The sequence below is a fragment of the Tarenaya hassleriana genome, unplaced genomic scaffold (genome assembly GCF_000463585.1).
Source record: "Tarenaya hassleriana unplaced genomic scaffold, ASM46358v1 Cleome8, whole genome shotgun sequence".
NCBI lineage: Eukaryota > Viridiplantae > Streptophyta > Magnoliopsida > Brassicales > Cleomaceae > Tarenaya > Tarenaya hassleriana.
The window spans coordinates 1,457,098-1,480,381 of NW_010970490.1; the positions used below are offsets into that span (position 1 = coordinate 1,457,098).

The following is a 23,284-nucleotide window of genomic DNA, read 5'->3' on the forward strand; positions in this document are numbered from 1 at the left end:
ATAGATAAGTTGGTGATCGTGATTATCATCCCTTCCTCATTCTATCTGCTTTAACAGCACCGATTGGCTTCTCCGTCGTCTGTCTTTGGGTGCCAGTAAGAGGTATTAACGAATCCTTATCTCGAAAGGGATATTAGGGTTTCTTCCTCTTGGTTTCACCACGGTTTCGACAAGGTGCGATAATGTTTCCAGCTCCATTTGATATTTTCCGATTGCTTTCTCACGACTTGTTCATAGTTCCTCTTAATTTTTCGAACAAGAGGTTGAGTTTCTGTGTTTTTTTCCCGTTTTATATTCAAGAACATGATTTTGCATAGCTGCTATCGTGTCTTGTTACTTCCTCTGGATGTTTAGGGTATTTCGGTTCCATATTAGTTCCTTACAATCTCCATAGTAGCGATTGTGTATCTCGGATGTATAGATTGAGCATGCTCTTGGGCGAGAGCTGGTTTGGTGTTAGCTGAAGTGTACCGATTAGTTGTAATAATTATATCGATTTGTTTAGTTCTTCTCTCCTCCATTTTGGATTTGATGCACGGGAGGACATTCTTTGAAATCGATGTTGTTTATTTTGCAGTTAAAACTCAGAGGTTAATGTTTTAGATGAAGAATTAGAATAAAGATGAGCTCTACCCAGGCTAGTTTGTTTGGAACTTCCTGCTACTCTGTGAGGACATCACGACCAAAGTGCGTCCCCAGCTTACTTTTGAGGCCGTCTTTACATTTTAATCATCGGTCAACTCTTCAAGCGAATGCAAGGATCTCTACTCAGTTTTCACCTCTTCTGAATCACCGGCGGCGTGGTGGACCTTCTGGGAAACAGAGGCAAGGTTCTGCTGTATGCTTACTTGGTGGGAAGGATAAGTCAGATGGTAGTGACGAGGTCAGAAGCTTTTCTTCAGTTTAAGTCTTTTTGTGCATAGGCCTTGTTGGTTGATAGATCACATGATGCTTAATGTTCGAATGGAGATTTACACTTTGATGTTGGGTTATGATTCATTCTGGTGAAGCGTGTCCTTGCTGCCAAACAGTAGCATTGTAGGTGGTACATGATAATGGATGATAATTTGTTTGAAAATATTTTGGAAATCGTTTTTTAGAAGTGCACTACTCTCTTGGATAAGCTGTTTGTAGTATGAGAGTATGAAAGAAGTTCGGCACAAGACTTTGTTGTCTCTTATCAATGACAATGATAATTGCTATCAAATTTTTTGTTTAACCGTCTAATGTTGCGATTCTTATCTGTGTTCTGATGCTCTTCATCATCAGATATCACCATGGAAAGCAATTGAGAAGGCCATGGGGAAGAAATCGATCGAAGATATGTTGCGAGAACAGATGCAAAAGAAAGAGTATTATGATGGTGGGAGCAGCAATAATCCGCCACGAGGAGGAGGCGGTGGCGGAGGTGGCAGTGATGGCGGCGGTGAGGGTTCTGAAGGCTCAGGAGAAGAAGACGAAGGCATTGCAGGGATTGTGGATGAAACCGTCCAAGTGGTTTTGGCAACATTGGGCTTCATATTTCTGGTAAAGACTAAAGAAACTTCCAGAGTTTTTTTTATTAGAACATCATGAGCCACCTTAAGGGCTTTGAATGTTATTGCATTTTTTCTTGACAATCTTTTGCAGTACGTATACATCATCAGTGGAGAGGAGCTGTTCCGGCTGGGGAGGGATTACATAAAGCATCTTTTTGGAGGGCCGAAGAGTGTTCGTTTAACCCGAACTATCGAAGGTTGGAGAAGATTCCTTGAGCAGATGTCCCCGAAGAGAGTGTATGACGAGTACTGGCTGGAAAAGGCCATCATCAATACGCCCACATGGTACGACGGCCCCGACAAGTACAGAAGCATCCTTAGGTCATATGATGAATCAGATGATGATGAATAAGTTCGATGACTCGGAAGCGTTTTGTTTAGGCCGAACCCGTTTTGCTTGTTTTCCTTTTCTCAATCGGTATTATCATTCATCAGTTCCAATCTCTCTGCCATCTTTGCGGGAACTTTGCTGCTGTTTTCCGACAGACCATGTGAAAGGGCATGGACCAAAGAATGGAGCTCAAAGATTTTTTTTTTTTTTTGGATCATGTTCTTGCGTTTGCATGAACAAGATTATATAATTTTGAAAGAGGATAAACACTAGAAAAAAAGAGCAGCCAAAGTCTGATTACATGTTTCCAAAATCCAGCAAAATCTCAAATGTGTATATGACCCAAAAGCAAGGGAATGGGGAGGAGAAGATCCATCAGACCATGTGATTGCAAATCAATGTGAAAACATAATAGGACCAAAGATGGATATGAACTTTCAGAGCTTCTTAGGTTTAGAAGAAGTTGAATTGTCTTCTTTCTTCTCTGCTTCCGTAGACTTTTTCCGGTCCTTCCTTTCCCTCTTCTTCAAGGCTGTCATGTGAGCCTTGAGGATAAGTGCGTATGATGCTTGAAATCTTTGATGATCCTTAGCCCCGACCTTAAAATCCAGGAAAAAAACTGTACAATTTAGCTGCGGAATCGAGAATCTATGCCAACTGCATTCCTTTCTATCATCACTATGAATTCTAACAGACCACTGATCACGGTGATGGAGAAATAGTCACTTGAACAATCTTTTGACTAACAAATTGTGGTGCTGTAGCAAAATGATGGTTCACCACTAATGGTTCAACTCATGAGTTTTGAAAGCTTCAAACTTTCTTTATATTCAACAATATAAGTTCATTCAGGAATGTTATCCGACAAATGGATTGGAGCATACCGAAGTAGAAATTGTTTTCTTGCCATTAGTTGCTCGGATAAGGCACCTATATTCTATGGATTCTCCAGCTGCATTCAGCTTCCTCTTCTGCAACTTAGACTTCAGAGACGCTATCAGGGCACAGGAAACAGAAAATCAAGTCAAAATCCTCCAATTTCATCGTTCACTCACTGCGCCAACTAATCGCACAAAGGAAATCTATTAAAATGTCAAGTGAACAGCCAAAGTTACATCTTTTGAGTGTAACCCATACAGAGCCCTTCTCTTGGCTTTTCTCGAACATGCTCGTGAGTTCATTGAGGAATGGATCAAGCTGTAGTAGAACCTAACACAATCCCAAAAGAAAGTTTAAGAACCTCATGGCTTAAGAACATCATAACCGGGTGGGAACGCAAAAAAAGAAACACTACACCAACTCCAAGATCTAGAATCCAATGCACTTGCAACGCAATTGAGGATCGAGAATTACCATGATAAGCGTCAGGGAGAGATTTTCTGCAGACCCTCGAGCACAAAAAAGGCCTCGTCCCTTCTAGGCCACCGAGAACGGCAAATCACAATGCAAATACGAATGGAAAAATAAGATCCAAAATGCAAGAAGATTGTACGAGTTACCGAAAGTATACTGAAAACGCAATTTCAAGTTATCAGCATCATACCAAAAAAAAAGTTATCAGCACAAATCGAGCAATTGTTAGGACTTGGGGTACTGTCGATTCGATATTTCCCACAACGATTATGGCCGCATAATCTACACTAACAAGCTGTCTAAAACCTTAAAAATCTCGACAAAATGCAAACTTCAACCACATGTTCCCGTAACCGTAGAAAATCGTAGAATTCAATTCGCAATAATTTGAGGGAAAATCAAGCAAAACCACAAAAACCAACAACGTTTCGCGTACTGAAGGAGAGAAACACGAAACGGATTCAAGCAGATTCATATCGAAATTCACCAGAAACTGACGATCTGCTTCAAAAACTTGGAAGTGATGATGTCGGATGAAATGCGCCGGAGGAATTTCTCTGGTAAAAGGATGTCACGGTAAGGTCTACGGCGAGAGCTACTTATTCCTCGTTCAAGCCGACGGGCTCCGATCATTTTATTGTGGGCCCACATTACCAGATATCAAATGGGGCCTCAAATAGGCCCAATAATTTGTCAAAACCTCTAGGGTTTAAATTTTTTCAAGCCGACGGGCTCAGATCATTTTATTGTGGGCCCACATTACCAGATATAAATCGGGCCTCACATAGGCCCAACAACTTGTCAAAACCTCTAGGGTTTTTGTTTTTCAAGTCGGCGGGCTCCGATCATTTTATTGTGGGCCCACATTACCAGATATAAATTGGGCCTCACATAGGCCCAACAACTTGTCAAAACCTCTAGGGTTTCAAGTCGGCGGGCTCCGATCATTTTATTGTGGGCTCACATTACAAGATATAAATTGGGCCTCATATAGGCCCAACAACTTGTCAAAACCTCTAGGGTTTTAATTTTTGAAGTCGGCGGGCTCAGATCATTTTATTGTGGGCCCACATTACCAGATATAAATTGGGCCTCAAATAGGCGCAACAACTTGTCAAAACCTCTAGGGTTTTAGTTTTTCAAGTCGGCGGCTCCAATCATTTTATTGTGGGCCCACATTACCAGATATCAAATTGGGCCTATATGTTTAATGGGTTTTGAAATTGTGTAAGATTAAGGTCTTGGATGCAATGGGTTATTCTTAGAGATTATATTTAACTCCTATATCTGGAATAGCTGTTCTTAGTCATTCACTGAGTGTTCTTTGGGCAAATTTTGATTCTCTTTACTGTTTGTATGTCTCTGCAGTTCATAAGCTGAGGGATTTTGTTCCCTTGGATGTTAATAAGGATACTGATGAATCGGATGAAGATGAAGGGCAACCAGTTTTTGATATAGAGGTTTGCCTTTTACCTTATGCCCAGACAGTGGGTGTGCGGTTTCTGCAATTTGATGAACTATATATATATATATATATATCGGTCCATCCGTCAACAATTTTATCACTGTAAAACATGGTTTCTTCTTATTTAGTAATCTTGGCTGTGTTATTGTTTCCTCTCATATTTTCAAGTCAATTCAGCTTGACTGTTTCAATTTAATTCAGCTTGACAAGTCTGTCCATTTCCCCCACAAAATCATTTGTTCCAGTTTTTTCTAATATCTCTTACCGTTGGTTTGAGGGCTGAGGATGACGAGGAAGACGAGGATGGTGATGATGGTGCTGAAAATGGCGGACTTGCTGCAAAAAAGTAAGGATGTTCTCTTCAATTTCTTATCTTGTTCCAGAGGTTTTTTTCCCAGGTTATTCCATGGATATTTAGAAGGCTTTTGATGTTATTACATGTTGCCGTGGCTTGCCGTATGTCTATATATCATGCATAAGTGAACTCCTTCTCAAACGACACTATTGTGGAGCAGCTGGAGGCTCATCCGTATTCTTTGTTTTTTTTTTTGCAGTTATAAGGCAGAAGAAATATTTAAGGGCAAAGTTTGGTGATGTTGATGCTGAAATGGCTGATGATGACAAGGATAATGAGGAGGATAAAAGGACGACATGGGGTGGAAAAAAGGGCCAATATCACGGTGGTGACAATGCTGACTTTGAGGTGAGGAGTGTCTTGGTTCTTATAAACAATCTACACCTGTTTGTTCGAATCCATTTGTTTTGAAAATTGGATTTCTTTTATATAGGACTTTTTTTTTTCTTGACCTTGCCACGATTTACTAATGGCTTGATGTGATTTTTAAAGATCCAATCAAGTGATGACGAGGCCCTTGTTTTGGAGGAGGCAGAAGGGATAAGATTACAGAAGGAAGCTCTAGCATCCTATACTGCAGCAGATATGGGCTTGGAAGATGATGATAGCGAACAAGAGACCGACAGAGAATTAACCTTGGAGGTTGGTGTTTCTATCACGTTGTTGGACTATCTGATCCTTTTGCTTGTAGAAATAACTCATGGTTCTATTATTTTCTTGCTAGGAAATGAATCTGAAAGGTAAGCATTCATCAAAATCCATCACAGATAAGGAACAAAAGGATGATGTGTATACGACTTTCGAAGAGGTCAAGAAAGACATCAATGCTTTGACAAAGGAGGCGCAAATGGATGTAGTATATTGGTAAAGTCAGTGCCTTTTGTTCCAAGTTAGGATTAGTATGATATACTGGTTCTTGCTATGTATAAGCTTGTTTCTTTGAAGTGACAATTTCTTTTCTGCAGCTCTGCTCCAGAATTAGTTGGTCTTTTGTCAGAGTTGAATGATGCAGTTCAACAGCTCGAGAATGAGATAAATCCTGTTAGGAGAATGGTAAGCTTCTTTGAAGCTCCCTTAATTGTTATTATCAAATTCAATTTTGGTATGCCCACTCTGCGGTCTGCTAACTTCAAGCCTCTGGCGCCGTTCTCCACCAAAATCAAAATTTTATGACTTCTTTTTTCATATTTCGTGTGCTGGATTTTCAAAGGGTAACATTTCTTAATCAATTTCGCATGTTAAACAATTTGTCTTAACACAGTTAATACTTAATAGAAGGTGAAATTGCATTGGATGGTGGAATCAGATACCTTGAGGTGAAGCAACTTCTAATGTTGGCCTATTGCCGAGCTATAACATTTTATCTTCTTCTAAAATCCGAGGGGCAGCCTGATCGTGACCATCCGGTCATTGCCCGTCTTGTAGAGATCAAAGCCTTATTGGATAAGGTGGTGCCCTTCAGATCTTTTTCTATCTTCTCGAATTAACCTTTGTTGCTGTTGCTGTTGCTGTGTAGTAATATTGAAGAAACAGTCGTTATCATGATGGCCAAATGAATGTATGTTATTTTCTGTGATAGATCAAAGAACTAGATGGAAATTTGCCTCCGGATTTCATGGAGATTTTGAAGAAAGGCATTGCTACTGGAACAATGGGGAGGGCCATGAAAGAAACTGCTCACACTGCATTAGTGTCTCTATAGAATGATCGCGTTCTAACTTCTGTTTCTGCTGTAGCAGTCAGAGATACACAGATGCAGATAAGGTAGAAATACGGCCACACTTCATTCCTTTTAGCTTAATCTTTATCGTGTTCTTTTTTTTTCTGTCTATTTATTCTTTCTTGTGGCCCCTTTAATTCTCATATATTTAGCCAGTAAAAAATGATGCATTGACTGAAGACAAAAAGGAAAAACGAGAGAAGCGCAAGCGCCAGGTGAATATAAATCTAACGTGTTCCATAGTTTTATTCTGTTTTCATGAAGTGGAGTGATGAGAAATAGCGTCAAAATTCTTCACTAACTTGGTCAGACACCTGTTAACTCTCAGATACTTTGCTGTGTTATCGCTGCCATTGTCATGTACATGATTGGAAATGATTTTCTTTTATGCCAGACTGCTCAAGTTGATTTTCAAAGCGAGGAAATGTTAAGACTTCAAGCAGCACTCGAGGAGAAGCTGAAAAACAAAGGTGCCTTGGGTTCCACCATTTCAAAGCCTGATAAAGCTCAGAAGCCTTTGAAATTGGCGAATGGGTATTCTTCTATTTTTTCCAATGTATTTTGAATTTTCCAATAAGTATGATCCTTTTGTTTTCTAAGGCTGTGAAGCGTTGATCTTCAATCTTGGTTGCAACAGGAAGCTGGAAACATTTGATGATTATGTAGATGATGCAGACAATGACGAGGATGACTCTCATGGTTTAATGTCTAATATGGTCTCACAGATTGTCTCTGCTAAACGGAAGCCCAAGGTAAATAAGCCAATGCATACGTGGTCTCATCCCATGTCTGATGAAGTTTCTGGTTACAAATCAATCATTTCTTTTCGCAGATATAGTATGTTCTATATATGTGTACATTTGTATATACACCATCAGAATATTGGTAGATCTGATGGCTTAGCAGAATGCTAGATCTGTGACACTATCAAAATCACTGCGTGGAAATTGTGTTAGTGTTTGAATACTGCTGCCTTAGTTTTAAGAAATTCGTTGCTTCGTTCTTCTGTTAAAACGATATTTTCACAAAAAAGCAATGCAAGTTCTCTCTAATCAGTTGGTGTCTAATGTGGGCATCTTTGTATCTTTGTTGGAAGATTGTCTCTGGTGATGGTGATTTACCAAAGAGGGATGATATTGGAGAACGACGTAGGAAGTTTGAGCTGAGAGTGTTGGCTGGGGCTGGTGTAAAGTCCGAGGACGGTGGTGGAGATGAACCTATGACCGATACATCGGAAGATGATGATGATGGAGATGATTTGTATGAACAAGCCAAGCGGCGACGAGAGGCAAAACTAGCTGCAAAAGCAGAGATGTCTGCAAGGTATAACTTTTACCCATTTCACTCTAATTTCAAACCGTGCTTTTCCTATTGATATATCTGGGCGAGGGCGGGGCCAAGCTGCATGCATTGAGGGAGGAGTAGCAAAATCATGATCATATTTTTTTCAGAAATCCGTCATGTTTTCACACTGACTCATTTGTTATTGTTCGTGCTTTCTGTTTGAGTCCATATCGGAAAAAGTATTCAATACTAATCCTCATTGTGAAATCTGCGATATTGTGATTCAGGCCAATGTCTGCCAACCCGTCATCGTTTGCCGGAAACCGTGGATGGAAAGCGAGTGATTTCATACCAGGTGAATTTATGTCTTGCTACTTGCCTAACAAAGTCTACAACATCATCATGTTCATCCAAACACTTCTCACCATTCTTGTCTTTTGTGTCTTTTCCAAAAAAACCCAGATGGAGAAGAACAAAGGACTGACACGAAAACGCAACAAGGATCTCAAAAACCCGAGAAAGAAGTACAGGGTAATAATCATTTGCTCGGATCGCTTCTTGCATTTGTTTGTTTTGTTTTTGAGCTGCGAGTTTGACATATGCTTGAATGGAATATGTATGCAGAAAAAGCACGAGCAAAAGGCAAAGAGAAGAAAAGGACAGGTGCGGGAGGTGAGGAAGCCGTCGGGGCCATATGGAGGAGAAACCACTGGTATCAACAAAGGCATCAGCCGCAGCATCAGATTCTAACTCCTATTTTTCCTTTTTGGAGTAATACATAATCTGTTGTTATCTTCTTCTGGTCCTTCTTTTGTTGCCGCGGTTGTGTATGCTCTTCAAACTAAATCAATTTTGTGTCTTCAATTTTCAACATTGACACTAAATTTGGCTTCTGAATCTCTTGACGATTGGAGTTCAGACGAATATTAATCTCAAACTGCAACCAAGGTGTCGTGGTGTAGTTGGTTATCACGTCAGTCTAACACACTGAAGGTCTCCGGTTCGAGTCCGAGTCCGGGCGACGCCATTCTTTTTGCTTCCAACCTTTTAGCGTTTGGGCCACCCAACGGATTGCGCTGTGGAGATTGGTTTCCTTCCGGTTCGATCCCTCACCCCTTTTTTTCACTCATTCCGTTGGGTAATTTGTGCAAAGCCTTCTCGGAAACTCGTCTTCCTTCCACCTCCCTTTTTTTTTCTTCTAAAAGGGCTCTCTGACTCGGGAAAAGAAATGAAGTAAAACACAAGAGTTCTGTATGCAACAACAATACACGGGAAAAGACAAAGAGCAATTCCTTCATTTTTCTTTTTATTACTTGTGTCATCAGAAACAAAGGTAATATCTCCATGACCAGTGACCACCCCCTATTACACTGTAGCATACGTTAGTACATTTACACCAAAAAAGAAAGGTATGATAAGATTTAATGCCGTTTGAGGAAAATAAATCAAGAAGCTTTTATAGTGTTGGTATGGCTGTTTTCGTCTCGTGTAGGAGATGACGATGAAGATGATGGCTTAGTTTGGCCGCCGCTCGAAGAGTGTGACTTAAGGTACGAGGATGCTACTTCTAACATCATTTCCACCTCTTTCTTGTACTGTATTTTGTAAAGAAAAATACATTTGGTTCATCGCTCCTTGAAATATATAGGTGTGAGTTTCAGTTCACTAACCTCATCAATGGCCCCGGCCTTGATCTTGGATTGCATCAAGCACCACTTCTTAAAATGTACACCTGTTTAAGAAATATTATCCATATTTTAGCAGCACTGTTGATAATAGAGAGTCCCCTCTTCGATGCTAGAAAAAAAATGCCATATCATACAGTGACTCATAGATCTGCTCAACCAAACTCTCAAAACAGGTAGAGAATTCACTTAGGGGGATATAGTACTCTAAAGCCAATGCTCCTTTACTTAATTTCCAGAGCGGTGACAGATTTCTCTATTCATGCAAGACCATCATAACTCAAGAACTACATAATAAGGTTATGCAAACACTCGTTCAAGGTTTAGGGTTCATTATTAGATCTTGAAGAGTTCAAGGTACGCCAACTGACTTACCAACTCTTATATCTATAGAAGAAGAGTTATCATCTCTAGTATCCAGGTGCCACCGACAGTGAACCTGGTACAAACACGATTTGAGAAGCATATGAAAATTGGACGATGACCCTTTATATCCGGTAAAACATCCAAATGTTGTGTACAGAGTGATGGGCAAAAAAAATGCGGTGAGATGCAAGAAAAAACAACTCCAAGCTAGTAAAGAGCATTCTGGGCAGCATACATAGTGAACAAATATGAAGGGAAATACGTACCTCAAAATAAGAACCAAAAGGAACATCGTGTGGCTGCTGCACCGTTTCAAAAATCTAAAGGAAAAATCGTTGATAACTCTGTTTAAATCGATGGAATGGGATCTAATACCAAATCACGAGACATGTTTCATTCAGAATCTAAATATTAAGAGCTGACGAAAAAGATTATGATGAACCATACAAGTGTTTTCTTATCTGGTGATAGAACAACATGCTGCCATTCTGTCACTGCAGTGTCTGGTGGACACATAGGACTATTACAAATGGATCTGAACTTAATCTCCCTCACTTGACCATCATATTCTTCAGCAGAATGCCACGGTTCTATCTGCAAGTATTGCAAATCGAAAAAGAAAAAGTTTCATAGGAGAAATCAGAGCTGAATATGGAGCATGCGATCAAAACCAGAGTAAATAAAAAACTAAGAAAATATCAATTTCCTTAACAAACTAATACTCTAGGTCCCAAAATCTAGGGTGATAGAAAACTAGAAGTTAGCACAAAACGCCATACTCTCTTTGAATTATCTGACTTGAAAACTAGATTTATGACTTCTTAAAATTATTCAAATATCACATCTTCCAATACACAACCTTTAGGAGTTAGTTTCAGTTCAAGATGTTTGTGGATTATGAACTAGATAAGGATGTGATACATACATTAAGATTTTTATCCTTTCGGACAGATCGGTACTCATTAGTGTAAGTAGAATTGTCAGCCAACAAGCTGTTAAGGAATTGCTCAGCAGTGCAACCGAAAACATCCTGCATATAAGAGCGTGGATCAAAAAGTTCAAACGATATCTTCAAACAATAAGCATCCACAAAAAATAAAAAATAAAAAAATGCCGCTTACATTATAGATATTGACGAGAACTTCCTCCTTAACGAAAGCCTGATGCTTTTCAGGTACAGTGGCACCATCTTCTGGAGCTTTTGTTTTTCCTTTACCACTTTTCACAGAGCTGCTATGAGCACGTAAAGCGGATTCTGCTGTTTCCTATAGATTAAGAGAGTCCAAAAGAATGGAAGGATAGAAGCTGTTCATCTTCCAAGCTAAAAAGTATCACTTATCTGTAACAAAGGAAATGCATGACAAAAAAACAAAGCATAGCCTTTCTATGTCTACATGTTAAGATTTCAAGAACTGTCATCAAGTTTAAATTGAATATTTTCAATTTAATAGCCGCCAAACAACCTACTATATCAGAGATTGGAGTGAGTAAAGTACTAAGCTCTTTACATTCTTATAGATGCATTTTACGCTAAAGGATGAACTTCTCTCAAGTTCATAACTGCAAATAAACACAGGAGAAGCATTCAACAGCTGAAAACTTGTTCAACATAACAAAAGAAAAAAAAAACATGACATGCACAAATCAAGCATCCAAGCACAGCAATAAAAGGGGATAATCAGAGAATTAGATTCAAGGCTCCAACAATGCTATCCTAGAAATATCAGATAAATAAAGAGACATCGCAATTTTCATCACAAAATGGCCAGGAAAAGTGCAAGTAAAAGTTCCTCATGGAAAATTGGAAATGCCTGTGCCAACCATTATAGCAGGTAAGTAATAACTGAAGCACAGGAAGTGGTAAAACATACTGCACATGATGTAAAATTTTCAAACATTGGGAAAGGAAGAGGAACCTTTTTTTCTGCTTCTAACATTGCATGGTAGTTTTTTACTGCACGCTGCAATGCTTTTAAAGTATGGTTCCTGTTCCAAAATGATGCAAATTTATACCTCACTCTACCTGAAATACAGAAGGAATTTGAGAAGAGGCATAAAGAAAACATAGCAACACTAAAGATTGTACTTCAAAATCTTTGGTCCTAGCATGAACAACAGCCACACCAGTAAGCAAAATGGCAGATATTTCTCACTTTTTGATGCTGGTAAAGCAGAATTTCACAATGAGAAAATTGCGTCATGAACGCTAGAAGCTGTAAATGCTAATATAATTTCAGAAATCCAAAAATAAATTTAATAGCTAACCATCAGGAGTCCCAAGAGGAGGAACACCATGTCCACCAGCGCCCATCCGTAAAATAATCGTTACAGCTGGGTTTATAAATGCATGTTGACTTCTACGAATCTGTGTAACCAGAAGAAGTTTAACATGTGACTACTCCAATCATGCAACAGTTTAAAATCATCACTCCTAGTCAAGAAAAGAGGTACCTCATCAATATCTCCCAAAGGTATAACTACCTGTGAAGTGCAAAGAAGTAATAAATAAAGTCCTGGAAGTTTGAAGTAATTCAAAACGGGAATTCGAAAAAGATTACAAGAAGCCGATTCAGCGTGGAAAAACACTGACCTTCATTTGCTTAGAGAAAACATTAGAGTGGAAACATATGTGCCATGCGGAGACATACATACGGCCATGATACAAAAATGACCTTTCAAGAGCACACGAATAACTATGCTCAACGACCTAAAGAAAATTGCCAGATATGATTCAGAGTGCTGAAAAAATATTAAATACTTCATAATGCAATACAACATTTTTAAGTTCTTATACAAATTTACTACAAGAATACCACTGATTTTATTAGTGACTCACCTCATCAGGGAGAAGACTAAATATTGTCTGCAGAGGCCCTGGCTTTTGATGTACAACTGTTGGGCCTTGCTTATCCAAAGAAAACCTTCTTCTACAATTGGCTCCAGCAAATCCAGTCATAACCCTACCAATCAAATTCATTCGTACAAGTATCACAAGATACAGTCAAGCATGCAGGTCAACTCAATACATAAAAAAGAACTAGAGAAGCATTCAGTTTACATGTTCTAAGAGGAACCATAATGGCAAAAGTTCTAGAACAGATTTGAAGTCACAGAATGAACAGACTGTATAATACAAAATAGTTTACTGTTCTCTTATGATCTTATCCAAACGAGATCAAACCAAACATATAAAGGATATAAATTATTTAAACTAGACAATTACCTAGGAGCATTCGTGGGGAGCCTGATCGTACTAATGTTAAGGCAGACCTGAAAAGCAGAACCCAGCGAGTTTTGATTAGCCTCAATGGAAACAAGGTCTGAAAGTTAAAAAAAGACGCTTAAAAAGTCAAGCAGAAGGGGACAAAAAGAAAACTAGGAGAAAAAATCACCTGCCCAGATGCACTATCCAAAGAGTGCCAAACCGGACCAGTCTGCCCTTCACGTTCAACAGTAATAGTAACAGAACCGAGGTCAGTACTCTTCCAAATTATATCCCAATCGTGAATCATTACATTGATCTGCGATAACGCACACATAATTGACGTTATCCATTCAGTTGGTGAATGATCATAAATATCGGTGTTATCTCATAAAGGAGGGAACGTTCCACATTGTCCGTCTGCATGATCAAGACAAAGTAAACTAATGACTACTTTCGTATTGATCATAACACCTGTAACAATGTCCGCATCACCAAGAAACTCCAGGGGCAGTTAAACAACTTACGATAACTAAATGGCCAAGATGTATAGTGTATGTATCAGGCACACTAGCAGAGAAATAGAAACATGCATTACCTAGCACCCGAAGTAGCGAATATATATGCTTAATGTAATAAATAAGCATTTTCAGTATTAACTTTGCGAATAAACTTCCATATCAACAAAAAATATTTATCCAAAGAACTACAAGTTTGAAGACGATGATTGACCTTGGGCAATAAACCTTGAAAGAAAACCTTTCTATCTACAACTAGGAGATGCTTTGGACCAACAAATGCGAAATAGCCAAGTTTCCATCTCTGAACTAGAATTCCAATCCCCGAAGCATAAAAGAAGGTAGATCAAGGTGAGAACCTTAACAGGAAGCTCATCTATAGGAAAATTGAACTCCTCACCCCACATGGGATTTCTTGAACCAGGGATCATGGAACTGTAACAAACGCATGGTTACATTAGACAATCAAAGTTACAGCAAATTAAACAAATAAACCAAAAAGTATTTCCTTTTATGGACGGGGCAAGAAGAAGATTTGGAAACTGTAGGGACAATGTAAAAGAGCAGGAAAAGATATCTGATAAAGTACTATTTTAGATTATAAGCTACTCACATGCTCCTTAGAAAAGGTATACATCTAAAACTTAATGGAAAAAGATGAACAACCTGAATCGCTTTTCTGAACCACAAGTTATAATAGCATAGGGATCTGATGTTCCATTTAAGTTTGCACCAATAAGATTCTTAGCTGCAAGCAGTTCCACCTAGAGAAGTTGAAGGATCATAGGGATGGGCATCAACGCGAAGTTCCAAAACAGAAATTCAAGGCTTTTACACCAAACACTCTGAAAATATGGACCAAATCAATGGTGAAGCGATCAAAGTTACCTTGATTATGTATGCAGCATTTGTCTGATTGTCTCCTCGCAACTGCCCCATCTACAAAATAAGTGCAGACTGCACGTCAAAAATGGGAAATTACTCCATGAAACCAACAGCACTTTGGGACTACGCATGAGAACACAAGTGTGTTCTACACAATCGATATCAGACACACTTTATTGGTAAAAAAAGTTAATCAACGCTGCCCAAAATCAAACATTTCAAATTCTCAGATTAATCATCTGTCAATTCAAACCAAAACCCGTGAACAAAAATAACCCGATTTGGCAAATTCACTTGAGCACCGTCAAACATTAGAGGATTCCTACCGCTTGAAAGGATAAAAGTACATAGGGGGAGGAGAAAATCAAAACCTTGTCTTTGTCAAACATGGCGTCACCGGAATTGGAATTCTCCAACCGATCAAAGCCCCCACCATCGGCTTCGTCATCTCCGCCTCTGTAAGCGAAGAACCAATACGCGGTGATCACGAACACCGAAGCAAACACCGCGACCTCAGCCTCCCACAACGACGGCAACAGAAACCCCACCGCCGTCTGCACCATCTCCGCCGCCGTCTCTTCCTCCTCCCCGCCAGAAAAAATTCTCAACCTCCGTAGAGAGATCACGCAGGCAAGGGATTGCTATTCTCCACAAGAAACCCCGAGAAAACAACCACCATTGTTGGAGAGAAAATTCGCCTTCTGGAAGGGAAAAGGAGAGTCAAAAAGACCATCGGGGGAGAGAAAGAACACGAAGAAACTGAGGAATTAGTCGTTCTGAGAAGTAAAAGACGAAAACACCCTTAAAACAAGTAAAAGCGAAGCGACAGAAAGTAGAGCGTTAGGCAGTGAGGTAATTGCGAGGGGAAGAGAAGGGTAGTTTGGGAAATTAGAATTTAGAACCAGTAACCGTAGACGTAGAGAGCCGTCGCTTGAGACTTTTTCCCGAAATGAAATGAGAGTTTAGCACGTGATTTTTCATGAAAGGCGAAGTCTTTTTCTTTTTCTTTTTGTTTGTATTCTTCTTATTTTAACGTTGATAACATCTCTATACCAAAAAAATAATAAATATACAAATTTATATACTAAAGTTTATGAAATGGCCAAGATATATAATTATCTAAGTTAAAATTGAGGATATGGATTTTTTGGTAGGTCACATAAGAATCAGACAATCTTCCTTTTACATGATTATTTATCGGTGGAAAATGTCTAATTAATCACAAGCCGCGTGGAAATAAAAGTACATAACTGTATCGTCTGTGAGCCAATAATCACAAGCCACGTGGTTATAAAGTATATAACTGTATCCTGTGTGAGCGCAACTTTCCCTCTCCGTATTTTTCTACTGCTTTTGTACGGTATATTTCCAGTCCAGGTATACCCATATTCTCCATCTTCCTTCGTGATGCACGAATCTCATATAATGAAGGAAAGAACAATAGCAGACGATTGGCCTTGAACTAGAACTCTCAAACACTGTTTGTCTTTTCTTCTTACTGCATTCCATTGGAGTGCCATGCAACATACATACATACATACATACATACATACATACATACATACATACATACATACATACATACATACATACATACATACATATATATATATATATATATATATATATATTAAAGCCAAATCCACAACATAAAATGTCATTTGAGATATGATCCAAGACCTGACACTTCTCAGAACAGAAACAGCATCAAAGGTGAAGAAACTCGAGAACTAAAAGTTTCCAAAGGGTGCAATCGATAGTCAAAGAGGAAGATACGCGCTTAGAAGAGGGATGTTCCCTTGCCCTTCTTGTCTCCTCCGATCTCAAAGTGCTTGCACCTCTGATTTAAGAAAAAAAGAGTCGATAAGATTCATACGTTAGAAGAGAAAAGCGGCCCGAAATGGGAAACCAGCCGTGGAAAAGCATGTACCTTGATTGGGTGCTGTGACACATGCTTGCAGCTCTGGCATTGAAGCCTTAGCACAATCTTCTTGGTTGTCTTCGCCTGTTTCAAGGGATTCACGATCAATGCTTGCAAACGTATAACAGATCTTCTTCACAGACCGAGAAAAAAGCACCAAGAACTATAGCAGGTTGAATCAATCCATGTTCTTGATAAGTCCAACAGATCCAACCAGTAGAAGATGCAGGGAGGAAAACAGAAACACAACAACACAATAACACATGAAACCGAACCCAAGACAAGCCCAAAGAAAACCCCCCAACAGACCAAACTATCCAAATTCCCACAAAAAACCGGACAGCAAAGCTGCAGGGTCAAACCTTAGGAGCATTTGAGTACTTCTAATTCAAGAAATTCTCCAGAGAATAAATTTTTTTACCTTCTTGTGGAAGACGGGCTTGGTCTGACCACCATAACCAGATTGCTTACGGTCGTAACGACGCTTTCCCTGAGCAGCAAGACTGTCTTTGCCCTTCTTGTACTGTGTCACCTTGTGCAAGGTGTGCTTCTTGCACTCCTTGTTCTTGCAGTATGTCTTCTTCGTCTTCGGAACGTTCACCTACAGCAACCATGGAAGAAACAGTAATATGAATCCCCGATTATCACTACGTGAAGACGCAAATTCGGGTTACTAAACCAGTAACCCGCTAATTGAATTAGCTCAATCAGGCCTCAGTCTAATACATTTTCTGGGAAAAGGACTTCTCTTTTGTCGGAATCCAAACATATACTAGATCGATAGTGGGAACGCACAGCAACCTGATACTCTAATCGGTACAAATCGCATAAACTACACCAATACAACCGACAAGAAGCATAAAACTTTTCCCAGCTCTACTGATTTTCCCAGAATCAACCAAAAGAATCCGTAAAGACATTATAAATAACAACGAAATCACAGAAAAATTGCCGAGGAAGCTACCATTTCCTCTCTTCTTCTCCCTTCCTTCCCGCAGGGGCTTCGGCTGCTCTCGGCTCTGCTCTGCCTCTCTTCCGGAATTAGGGTTTCAAACCACTAGTAATTCGTCATCCGATTCCCAATTTATCCTCAAGAATTCGTGAATTTACGAATTTACCCATGGGCTTACTCTCTATTTCCAGGCCCAATAAGTATCTCTTGGACTTCTATGTAGCCCATTAAATAAATAAATCAGCATCTTACAAAACAAAATGCTCTTAAAATAATGTTGTCCCGATATACATACATATATACAATATATATATACATGTATGTGTATATAATAAGACAATGCAAGTGCACATGTTGTCTCCATCTACTTTCATCTTTCTTTCTTCTTTCTCTCCAACCATTTTATCCGTCTATCTACACACACATATGCACACTCCAACTTTTTTCATGCATTTTTTCACGCCCAAAAGGTTCATTTTTATTTGCTGAATTCAATTTTCATGAACATGAACTGTCTTCCATTACTAAATAATTTGATTTAAAAAATTTAAGTTAAGGAAAATATAATAATGAGAGAGATGGTAACAAAACCTAATAACAACACAAGTTCTAGATACTTTTATCATAAAACTTCAAATTTTTTGTTAGAAAAATTAATACACATAAATTCAAATTTTATTTTTGTGAAATGGATATATTCGATATAAATAAATAAAAAATGATGACAAGGGCTTTATAACATAAATAATAATTTGCCAAGTATTTCGCCATTTGGCGTTTTTTCCTTTTTTTTCCCCTTCTAATTTCGTCTCTGTCTCTCTCCTTCCCTCTTCGCTGTATTTCATACGCACTCTCTTTCTGTGGAGGAAACTGAACCTCTAAAAAGCCGAACCCCAGCGAAGAAGACGAAGCCGAGAAAATGGCTCTCAAGCTTAACCCTTTCGTCTCTCATCCCTACAAATTCCCTCCTTCTGCTCTTCCGCCAGTGGCGAGCTTCAGATCTCCCAGGTTCCTCTGCCTTGCTTCCTCTTCTCCGGCTCTCAGCTCCGGCGCCAAGTCAGTCCATTTTTCTGTACTCCTTTCGATTTCTGCTTAAATATTTTTCCGGTTTTGCTTTCTGGGTCGTGCTTGTTTTTCGATTTTGGATCTGGGTTTTCGATATTGTTTCGATTTGTGGACTTACATTTCTTGCATCTCGAATGCGATTGTGATGGATTTGCTTCCTGGGTTTTATAATGATCGTCGATGGTTCAGTGTCTGTCTTCTTTTCCTGTTTCAGGAGATTATTCATGTGCTGATTTAATGCGATATTTATTGCTTCTGTTCTGAAGATGTCTGGCTTCGAGGGAATATTCTAGATTCATCCATTTTGCCCTGAAACTCGATGTTTTCTTACTGCTACCATTTTCAGATCAATTGAACTGCAGATTTAAGGAAAGCCGATGAAATTAGTAAAAAAAATTAATGGATTATTATCTCAGTCATACGAAAGACGATCATGTCTCAATGCTCGCTTGTCGTTTATTAATTCCTCTGTTCTTTCCTGTTATCGTCTTCTTTTGGCCTTTAGATCACTATTACATGTTAAAGTCTTAAAGAAATGCTATGCATCTAAGCTTCTTCCAAAACCTCGAACTTGACGACATTCTTCCTGCGATTCTCTCTCTAACAATTCCAATCGATACAGAAGATATACGAATTGCTTGAATTTTGCAGGAGTTGGCAATTTGCTGTTGTAATTTTTTTTTGTTCATGCACTTCTGTTACATTTAATGGCCAAATGCATGTACACTTGTTGCTCCCTTTCCATTATCGTGATTAAATGCTTTTGTTTTTGCGTGAGAGATTCTTTAACGGCCTTTTACTTTATTTTTTTTTTGTTTCTTCTTCATGGCCATTGGTTTTGAGCTCGAACGTAGAGGCTTTCTTGAACAGACATCTTGTGTCCATGCATGTGTGGAACGTGTCCACAGATTCTATACTTTGACAACCTTGCTGTTTGGAAGTATCATATAATTTCTTCAACATTTTCCCTTTTGTCTTATTGTTGTCTGATCAGTGTAATGATTACATGTTTTTCCAGTTGTCTTTTATCTGTTGTTGTCTGTTGTTCTTCCGCTGCCTCGTAAGCTGTCTTTGTGCTTCACATTGCAAGTGGATGTTTTCCATGTCATTGATTCATGGGTAAATAAGCAAGATTGGCCGCTGTATTTAGACCAAATTGCATCTTTCTCGGTGGAAAATTGCCAAACTTCAGTTATTAGGGGAAACATGTAAATGGCATCCAACGAATTTTATCTTTACATATTGCTCTAGCTCTGGGTGTTGTCTATGAAAATGCTATCATCACATATGGTTTTTGTTTCATATATGCTGGAGAAACACAAATGCATACCACATTTCTGTGGAAGATGACTACATTCTGATGATTCTTTGCTTAATGCAGGGAAGTTGAGAATGCCAAGAAGCCTTTTACGCCGCCTAGGGAAGTGCACGTTCAAGTCACCCACTCAATGCCGCCCCAAAAGATCGAGATCTTTAAATCTCTGGAGGATTGGGCTGAGGAGAACATTCTGGTTCACCTTAAGCAGGTCGAGAAGTGTTGGCAACCCCAGGATTTTCTGCCCGACCCTGCATCCGACGGGTTTGAAGAACAGGTAAGAGAGCTAAGAGAGAGAGCAAAAGAAATCCCGGACGACTACTTTGTTGTCTTGGTCGGAGACATGATCACGGAAGAAGCACTACCGACCTATCAGACGATGCTGAACACTTTGGACGGAGTGAGGGATGAAACAGGGGCTAGCCCTACTTCCTGGGCCATCTGGACAAGGGCATGGACTGCTGAAGAGAACAGACATGGGGATCTTCTGAATAAGTACCTCTACTTATCCGGGCGAGTTGACATGAGGCAGATTGAGAAGACAATTCAGTACCTGATTGGCTCTGGAATGGTGAGGCAGTTCTTGCATATAGTCCACTTCATATTTCTTTCATTTCGTTATCCATACGCACTTTTCTGTTGCTATAATCTTTTTCATTTTGCTTATTTAGGATCCTCGGACAGAAAACAACCCTTATCTTGGCTTCATCTACACTTCATTCCAAGAAAGAGCAACCTTCATCTCCCATGGAAACACCGCCCGCCAGGCCAAAGACCATGGGGACATCAAATTGGCACAAATATGTGGCACAATCGCAGCAGACGAGAAGCGTCATGAAACTGCTTACACCAAGATCGTTGAGAAACTCTTCGAGATCGATCCTGATGGTACCGTCACGGCATTTGCAGACATGATGAAGAAGAAAATCTCGATGCCAGCCCACCTGATGTACGATGGGCGTGATGACAACCTCTTTGATCATTTCTCTGCCGTGGCTCAGAGGCTTGAGGTCTACACTGCCAAAGACTATGCCGACATACTGGAGTTTTTGGTAGGCAGGTGGAAGGTCGAGAATCTAACCGGGCTTTCAGCTGAAGGGCGCAAGGCTCAGGATTATGTTTGCGGGTTGCCACCAAGAATCAGGAAGTTGGAAGAGAGAGCTCAAGCGCGAGCCAAGAAAGGACCAAAGATCCCATTCAGCTGGATATATGACAGGGAAGTGCAGCTCTAAGACCGAACACAAGTAAAACCCCGCAATTCTCCTGCTTCCCTCGAGGATGTCGAGGTTCAAACAGGTTTTCTAGATCAGTTTTCGTCTGTGTCTGCTCACAGAATGGATGCAGATACAGTTTGTTTCTATTGTTTCTGTGGGTCTCAGTTATGCAGTGGGAGAGGCAGCTGTAGTATCGTTTATCTGTGTTATTCAGTGTCTATTGTCCTTGTTAGTGTGATATAACCAGTTTTACTTGAGTTTTGTTTCAGTAGTTTTGTCTCAAGCAGCTACTGTCTTTTTTTTTTCAGTGTAGTCAAACCATGGCATTGGCAATTTTGATTGATAGTCTATTGATCTCATGGTTAATAGATAGTTGAATTGTTGTATAATCACCATATTAAATGAACTTTGCCATGAACCCATGTCATTTAACTTTGTCTGTACGACATCGTCGTTACAGTTCGAAGTTTTGTCTCTAGCAAATTGGAAAAAAAAAGTAGTAGCTGCAAAAAACACGTCCTGCTATTGCCAACTGTGAATATGCTTTGCCCTAAACAGCATAAAAATTCTTCAAAACTGTGATGTAAAATCAAATCAAATGAAAATATGAAGTAGAAATTCCATTACAGATTTCACCAACGTTTCCTCTCAAATAAGTAAAATCCCAGGAGTCCAAGATCCATGAATCTTTTTGTAATCAAACGAATGCCTTCACTGCAGCAGAAACTTAGATCTTTTGTACAACAGTTGCAATCTATGGACACATGTTCTTGGAAGAAACTAGAAAGAACAGAGTTCTGGGTCAAAAGGAACAGCTTGACAGCAGAGACGTTGGGTCAAAAGCAACAGAGGCACAAAAGGAGGAATCATGATTATCATCATGCTTTTTATTTATGCTTAACTAAGGAGCAAGCAAGAGGAATTCCGGTTCATATAAAAAACATGAAATGTGTTTGAACAACTTCTCTACGGAAATCCAACAGAAACAAGGAAATTTCTCTATTCCATATGAAGAAACGAACCAAATTCAAGTAACAGACAACTTCAGGATCTAAATAAACAAAGAGTCTCGTGTCGGGTACCTTCCACGATCCCTCACTCAAGCCTTGGATGGTAAATTGGAAGCATTATCCACTCGTTTTTGCTCTTCAAACTTGTCGATGGCCACCTGAAGCTCGTCTGTGCCCCCGACAGCTCTCATGGTGTAGAAGTACACCCCAAATACAAAGGCGGACAAGCCTCCCGCCACCACAAGATTCTTGATTTTAGGAGCAAGGCTGTTAAAACCTGAAAATCCAGCCATCGTTCCAAGTCTTTTAACCTGCAGGAGCTAACAAAGAGAAACTTATAAAGAAGATACCCCATACGGAGCACCGGTGGCTGCAAGAGTAGTAATACATAATCAACCGAGAAAGTAACATGTCAGGCAAGATTCAAGTGATAGTCCATAGGAGTAACCCAGTTAGAACTGAGCGAGTTCTGGGCTGAAATTTAGGATCAAAGTAGCTTTTGCAACATCAGGGTAAGGGAATAAGAATCTCAATCACTTCCACCAGAAAAAACTTGCTCTCCAGTAATCAATCATACATGGGAACAAGAGCTACCAACATCGGTTGGTGCAATTTATGCACCTCGATAGCTTCCCACGTCTACATTAGAACAAAGAGCCATGGCCGAAACAAAGGAAACCTCAACCTAATCAGTGTACCCACACACAAATTGAAGGAACAATTTTGTTTTCCACAAGTCATGGCGCAAGATCAGCGATGGGGGCTCCCAATTCCAAGTCAACAATCGATCAACTAACAGTAACGCGAAACCCTAAGATTAAAACAACCAAAGCTAAAAAACTTTGCCCTTTATTCACCGCTAGGAACGGAAAACGAACAATACGAAAAGATTCGTCCTTTTTTCCTGTAATTTCGAAGTAAGCACGATAAACAAGAAATTACAAAAGAAATTGAACGAAACCTGTTGGTGTTCGATCAAATCTTGCTCGAGCGGATTAAAACCCTTAAAACCCACACGAACTTCAGATGCTGAAGTTCTTCTCCCAAATCTGTGCCGGACGCTCAACTGAAAAAAAAAAACACCTGTATATAGGCCCCGATTGGT

At 39.6% G+C, this 23,284-nt stretch overlaps 7 protein-coding genes and 1 non-coding gene across 13 annotated transcripts; 4 read left to right on the top strand and 4 right to left on the bottom strand.

The window, feature by feature from the left end:
- Positions 1-24: 24 nt before the first annotated feature.
- On the top strand, positions 25-1,983 carry LOC104802322. 2 transcript variants are annotated; one of them, XM_010525870.1, is made up of 4 exons: positions 25-174; positions 578-883; positions 1,270-1,527; positions 1,630-1,983. In XM_010525870.1, exons 2-4 carry the CDS (start codon positions 623-625, stop codon positions 1,888-1,890), a joined length of 780 nt encoding a protein of 259 aa, XP_010524172.1. In that variant the 5' UTR covers positions 25-174; positions 578-622; the 3' UTR covers positions 1,891-1,983. The 2 variants fall into 2 exon arrangements, with proteins under 2 accessions (XP_010524172.1, XP_010524173.1); XM_010525871.2 differs by having other exon boundaries at positions 33-102.
- A 151-nt stretch (positions 1,984-2,134) lies between these two features.
- Positions 2,135-3,804, bottom strand: LOC104802323 (signal recognition particle 14 kDa protein). 2 transcript variants are annotated; one of them, XM_010525873.1, is made up of 5 exons: positions 3,710-3,804; positions 3,223-3,282; positions 2,985-3,078; positions 2,754-2,863; positions 2,135-2,468 (listed from the first exon to the last, which is right to left on the bottom strand). In XM_010525873.1, the coding sequence occupies exons 2-5, from the start codon at positions 3,223-3,225 to the stop codon at positions 2,307-2,309; spliced, it is 369 nt and encodes a 122-aa protein (XP_010524175.1). In that variant the 5' UTR covers positions 3,226-3,282; positions 3,710-3,804; the 3' UTR covers positions 2,135-2,306. The 2 variants fall into 2 exon arrangements, with proteins under 2 accessions (XP_010524175.1, XP_010524174.1); XM_010525872.1 differs by having other exon boundaries at positions 3,223-3,285.
- Positions 3,805-4,793: 989 nt separating this feature from the next.
- Positions 4,794-8,989, top strand: LOC104802325 (something about silencing protein 10-like). Its single transcript, XM_010525875.1, is given in 14 exon segments — positions 4,794-5,033; positions 5,242-5,390; positions 5,535-5,684; positions 5,767-5,906; positions 6,008-6,092; positions 6,311-6,490; positions 6,622-6,774; positions 6,915-6,977; positions 7,157-7,296; positions 7,400-7,514; positions 7,859-8,085; positions 8,334-8,401; positions 8,509-8,577; positions 8,671-8,989. Coding segments are annotated over 14 exon segments (1,758 nt in total). The 5' UTR covers positions 4,794-4,972; the 3' UTR covers positions 8,829-8,989.
- A 4-nt stretch (positions 8,990-8,993) lies between these two features.
- Positions 8,994-9,073, top strand: TRNAV-AAC. The gene has a single exon. It is a non-coding gene; the product is annotated as a tRNA-Val (tRNA).
- A 247-nt stretch (positions 9,074-9,320) lies between these two features.
- Positions 9,321-15,469, bottom strand: LOC104802326 (BAG-associated GRAM protein 1). 3 transcript variants are annotated; one of them, XM_010525876.2, is made up of 18 exons: positions 15,074-15,467; positions 14,706-14,756; positions 14,484-14,581; positions 14,177-14,252; positions 13,490-13,618; positions 13,321-13,367; positions 12,934-13,057; positions 12,688-12,804; positions 12,549-12,578; positions 12,363-12,462; positions 12,014-12,120; positions 11,219-11,362; positions 11,023-11,127; positions 10,545-10,691; positions 10,364-10,417; positions 10,107-10,170; positions 9,717-9,778; positions 9,321-9,641 (listed from the first exon to the last, which is right to left on the bottom strand). In XM_010525876.2, exons 1-18 carry the CDS (start codon positions 15,263-15,265, stop codon positions 9,492-9,494), a joined length of 1,797 nt encoding a protein of 598 aa, XP_010524178.1. In that variant the 5' UTR covers positions 15,266-15,467; the 3' UTR covers positions 9,321-9,491. The 3 variants fall into 3 exon arrangements, 2 of the variants coding, with proteins under 2 accessions (XP_010524178.1, XP_010524179.1); XM_010525877.1 differs by having other exon boundaries at positions 14,706-14,774; positions 15,074-15,159; XR_770019.2 differs by lacking the exons at positions 9,321-9,641; positions 9,717-9,778 and having other exon boundaries at positions 10,125-10,170; positions 10,364-10,465; positions 15,074-15,469.
- Positions 15,470-16,332: 863 nt separating this feature from the next.
- Positions 16,333-17,675, bottom strand: LOC104802327 (60S ribosomal protein L44). The gene is made up of 4 exons (XM_010525879.2): positions 17,588-17,675; positions 17,045-17,224; positions 16,633-16,707; positions 16,333-16,542 (listed from the first exon to the last, which is right to left on the bottom strand). The coding sequence occupies exons 1-4, from the start codon at positions 17,588-17,590 to the stop codon at positions 16,483-16,485; spliced, it is 318 nt and encodes a 105-aa protein (XP_010524181.1). The 5' UTR covers positions 17,591-17,675; the 3' UTR covers positions 16,333-16,482.
- Positions 17,676-18,354: 679 nt separating this feature from the next.
- LOC104802328 (stearoyl-[acyl-carrier-protein] 9-desaturase, chloroplastic) lies at positions 18,355-21,541 on the top strand. The gene is made up of 3 exons (XM_010525880.1): positions 18,355-18,631; positions 20,022-20,526; positions 20,627-21,541. Exons 1-3 carry the CDS (start codon positions 18,495-18,497, stop codon positions 21,185-21,187), a joined length of 1,203 nt encoding a protein of 400 aa, XP_010524182.1. The 5' UTR covers positions 18,355-18,494; the 3' UTR covers positions 21,188-21,541.
- Positions 21,542-22,025: 484 nt separating this feature from the next.
- On the bottom strand, positions 22,026-23,243 carry LOC104802329. 2 transcript variants are annotated; one of them, XM_019201238.1, is made up of 2 exons: positions 23,141-23,243; positions 22,026-22,490 (listed from the first exon to the last, which is right to left on the bottom strand). In XM_019201238.1, the coding sequence occupies exon 2, from the start codon at positions 22,470-22,472 to the stop codon at positions 22,269-22,271; it is 204 nt and encodes a 67-aa protein (XP_019056783.1). In that variant the 5' UTR covers positions 22,473-22,490; positions 23,141-23,243; the 3' UTR covers positions 22,026-22,268. The 2 variants fall into 2 exon arrangements, with proteins under 2 accessions (XP_019056783.1, XP_019056784.1); XM_019201239.1 differs by having other exon boundaries at positions 22,026-22,499.
- Positions 23,244-23,284: the final 41 nt, after the last annotated feature.

Bases quoted from the DNA above. Each gene is read 5' to 3' on its own strand.
- LOC104802328 (XM_010525880.1), top strand. From the start codon at position 18,495: ATGGCTCTCAAGCTTAACCCTTTCGTCTCTCATCCCTACAAATTCCCT. The intron at 18,632-20,021 runs GTCAGTCCATTT...TGCTTAATGCAG, and splicing joins GCTCTCAGCTCCGGCGCCAA to GGAAGTTGAGAATGCCAAGA. The intron at 20,527-20,626 runs GTGAGGCAGTTC...TTGCTTATTTAG, and splicing joins ACCTGATTGGCTCTGGAATG to GATCCTCGGACAGAAAACAA.
- LOC104802323 (XM_010525873.1), bottom strand. The intron at 2,864-2,984 runs GTAACTTTGGCT...GTGCCCTGATAG, and splicing joins ATGGGTTACACTCAAAAGAT to CGTCTCTGAAGTCTAAGTTG. The intron at 2,469-2,753 runs GTATGCTCCAAT...CTGGATTTTAAG, and splicing joins AGAAAACAATTTCTACTTCG to GTCGGGGCTAAGGATCATCA.
- LOC104802329 (XM_019201238.1), bottom strand. From the start codon at position 22,472: ATGGCTGGATTTTCAGGTTTTAACAGCCTTGCTCCTAAAATCAAGAAT.
- LOC104802327 (XM_010525879.2), bottom strand. The intron at 16,708-17,044 runs GTAAAAAAATTT...CCCTTGAAACAG, and splicing joins AGCCCGTCTTCCACAAGAAG to GCGAAGACAACCAAGAAGAT. The intron at 16,543-16,632 runs GTACATGCTTTT...TTCTTAAATCAG, and splicing joins TGTCACAGCACCCAATCAAG to AGGTGCAAGCACTTTGAGAT.
- LOC104802322 (XM_010525870.1), top strand. From the start codon at position 623: ATGAGCTCTACCCAGGCTAGTTTGTTTGGAACTTCCTGCTACTCTGTG. The intron at 884-1,269 runs GTCAGAAGCTTT...CTTCATCATCAG, and splicing joins AGTCAGATGGTAGTGACGAG to ATATCACCATGGAAAGCAAT. The intron at 1,528-1,629 runs GTAAAGACTAAA...AATCTTTTGCAG, and splicing joins CATTGGGCTTCATATTTCTG to TACGTATACATCATCAGTGG.
- LOC104802326 (XM_010525876.2), bottom strand. From the start codon at position 15,265: ATGGTGCAGACGGCGGTGGGGTTTCTGTTGCCGTCGTTGTGGGAGGCT. The intron at 13,619-14,176 runs GTTCTCACCTTG...GCGTTATCGCAG, and splicing joins TAGATGAGCTTCCTGTTAAG to ATCAATGTAATGATTCACGA. The intron at 12,121-12,362 runs GTTAGCTATTAA...TCTGTATTTCAG, and splicing joins TCCTCTTGGGACTCCTGATG to GTAGAGTGAGGTATAAATTT.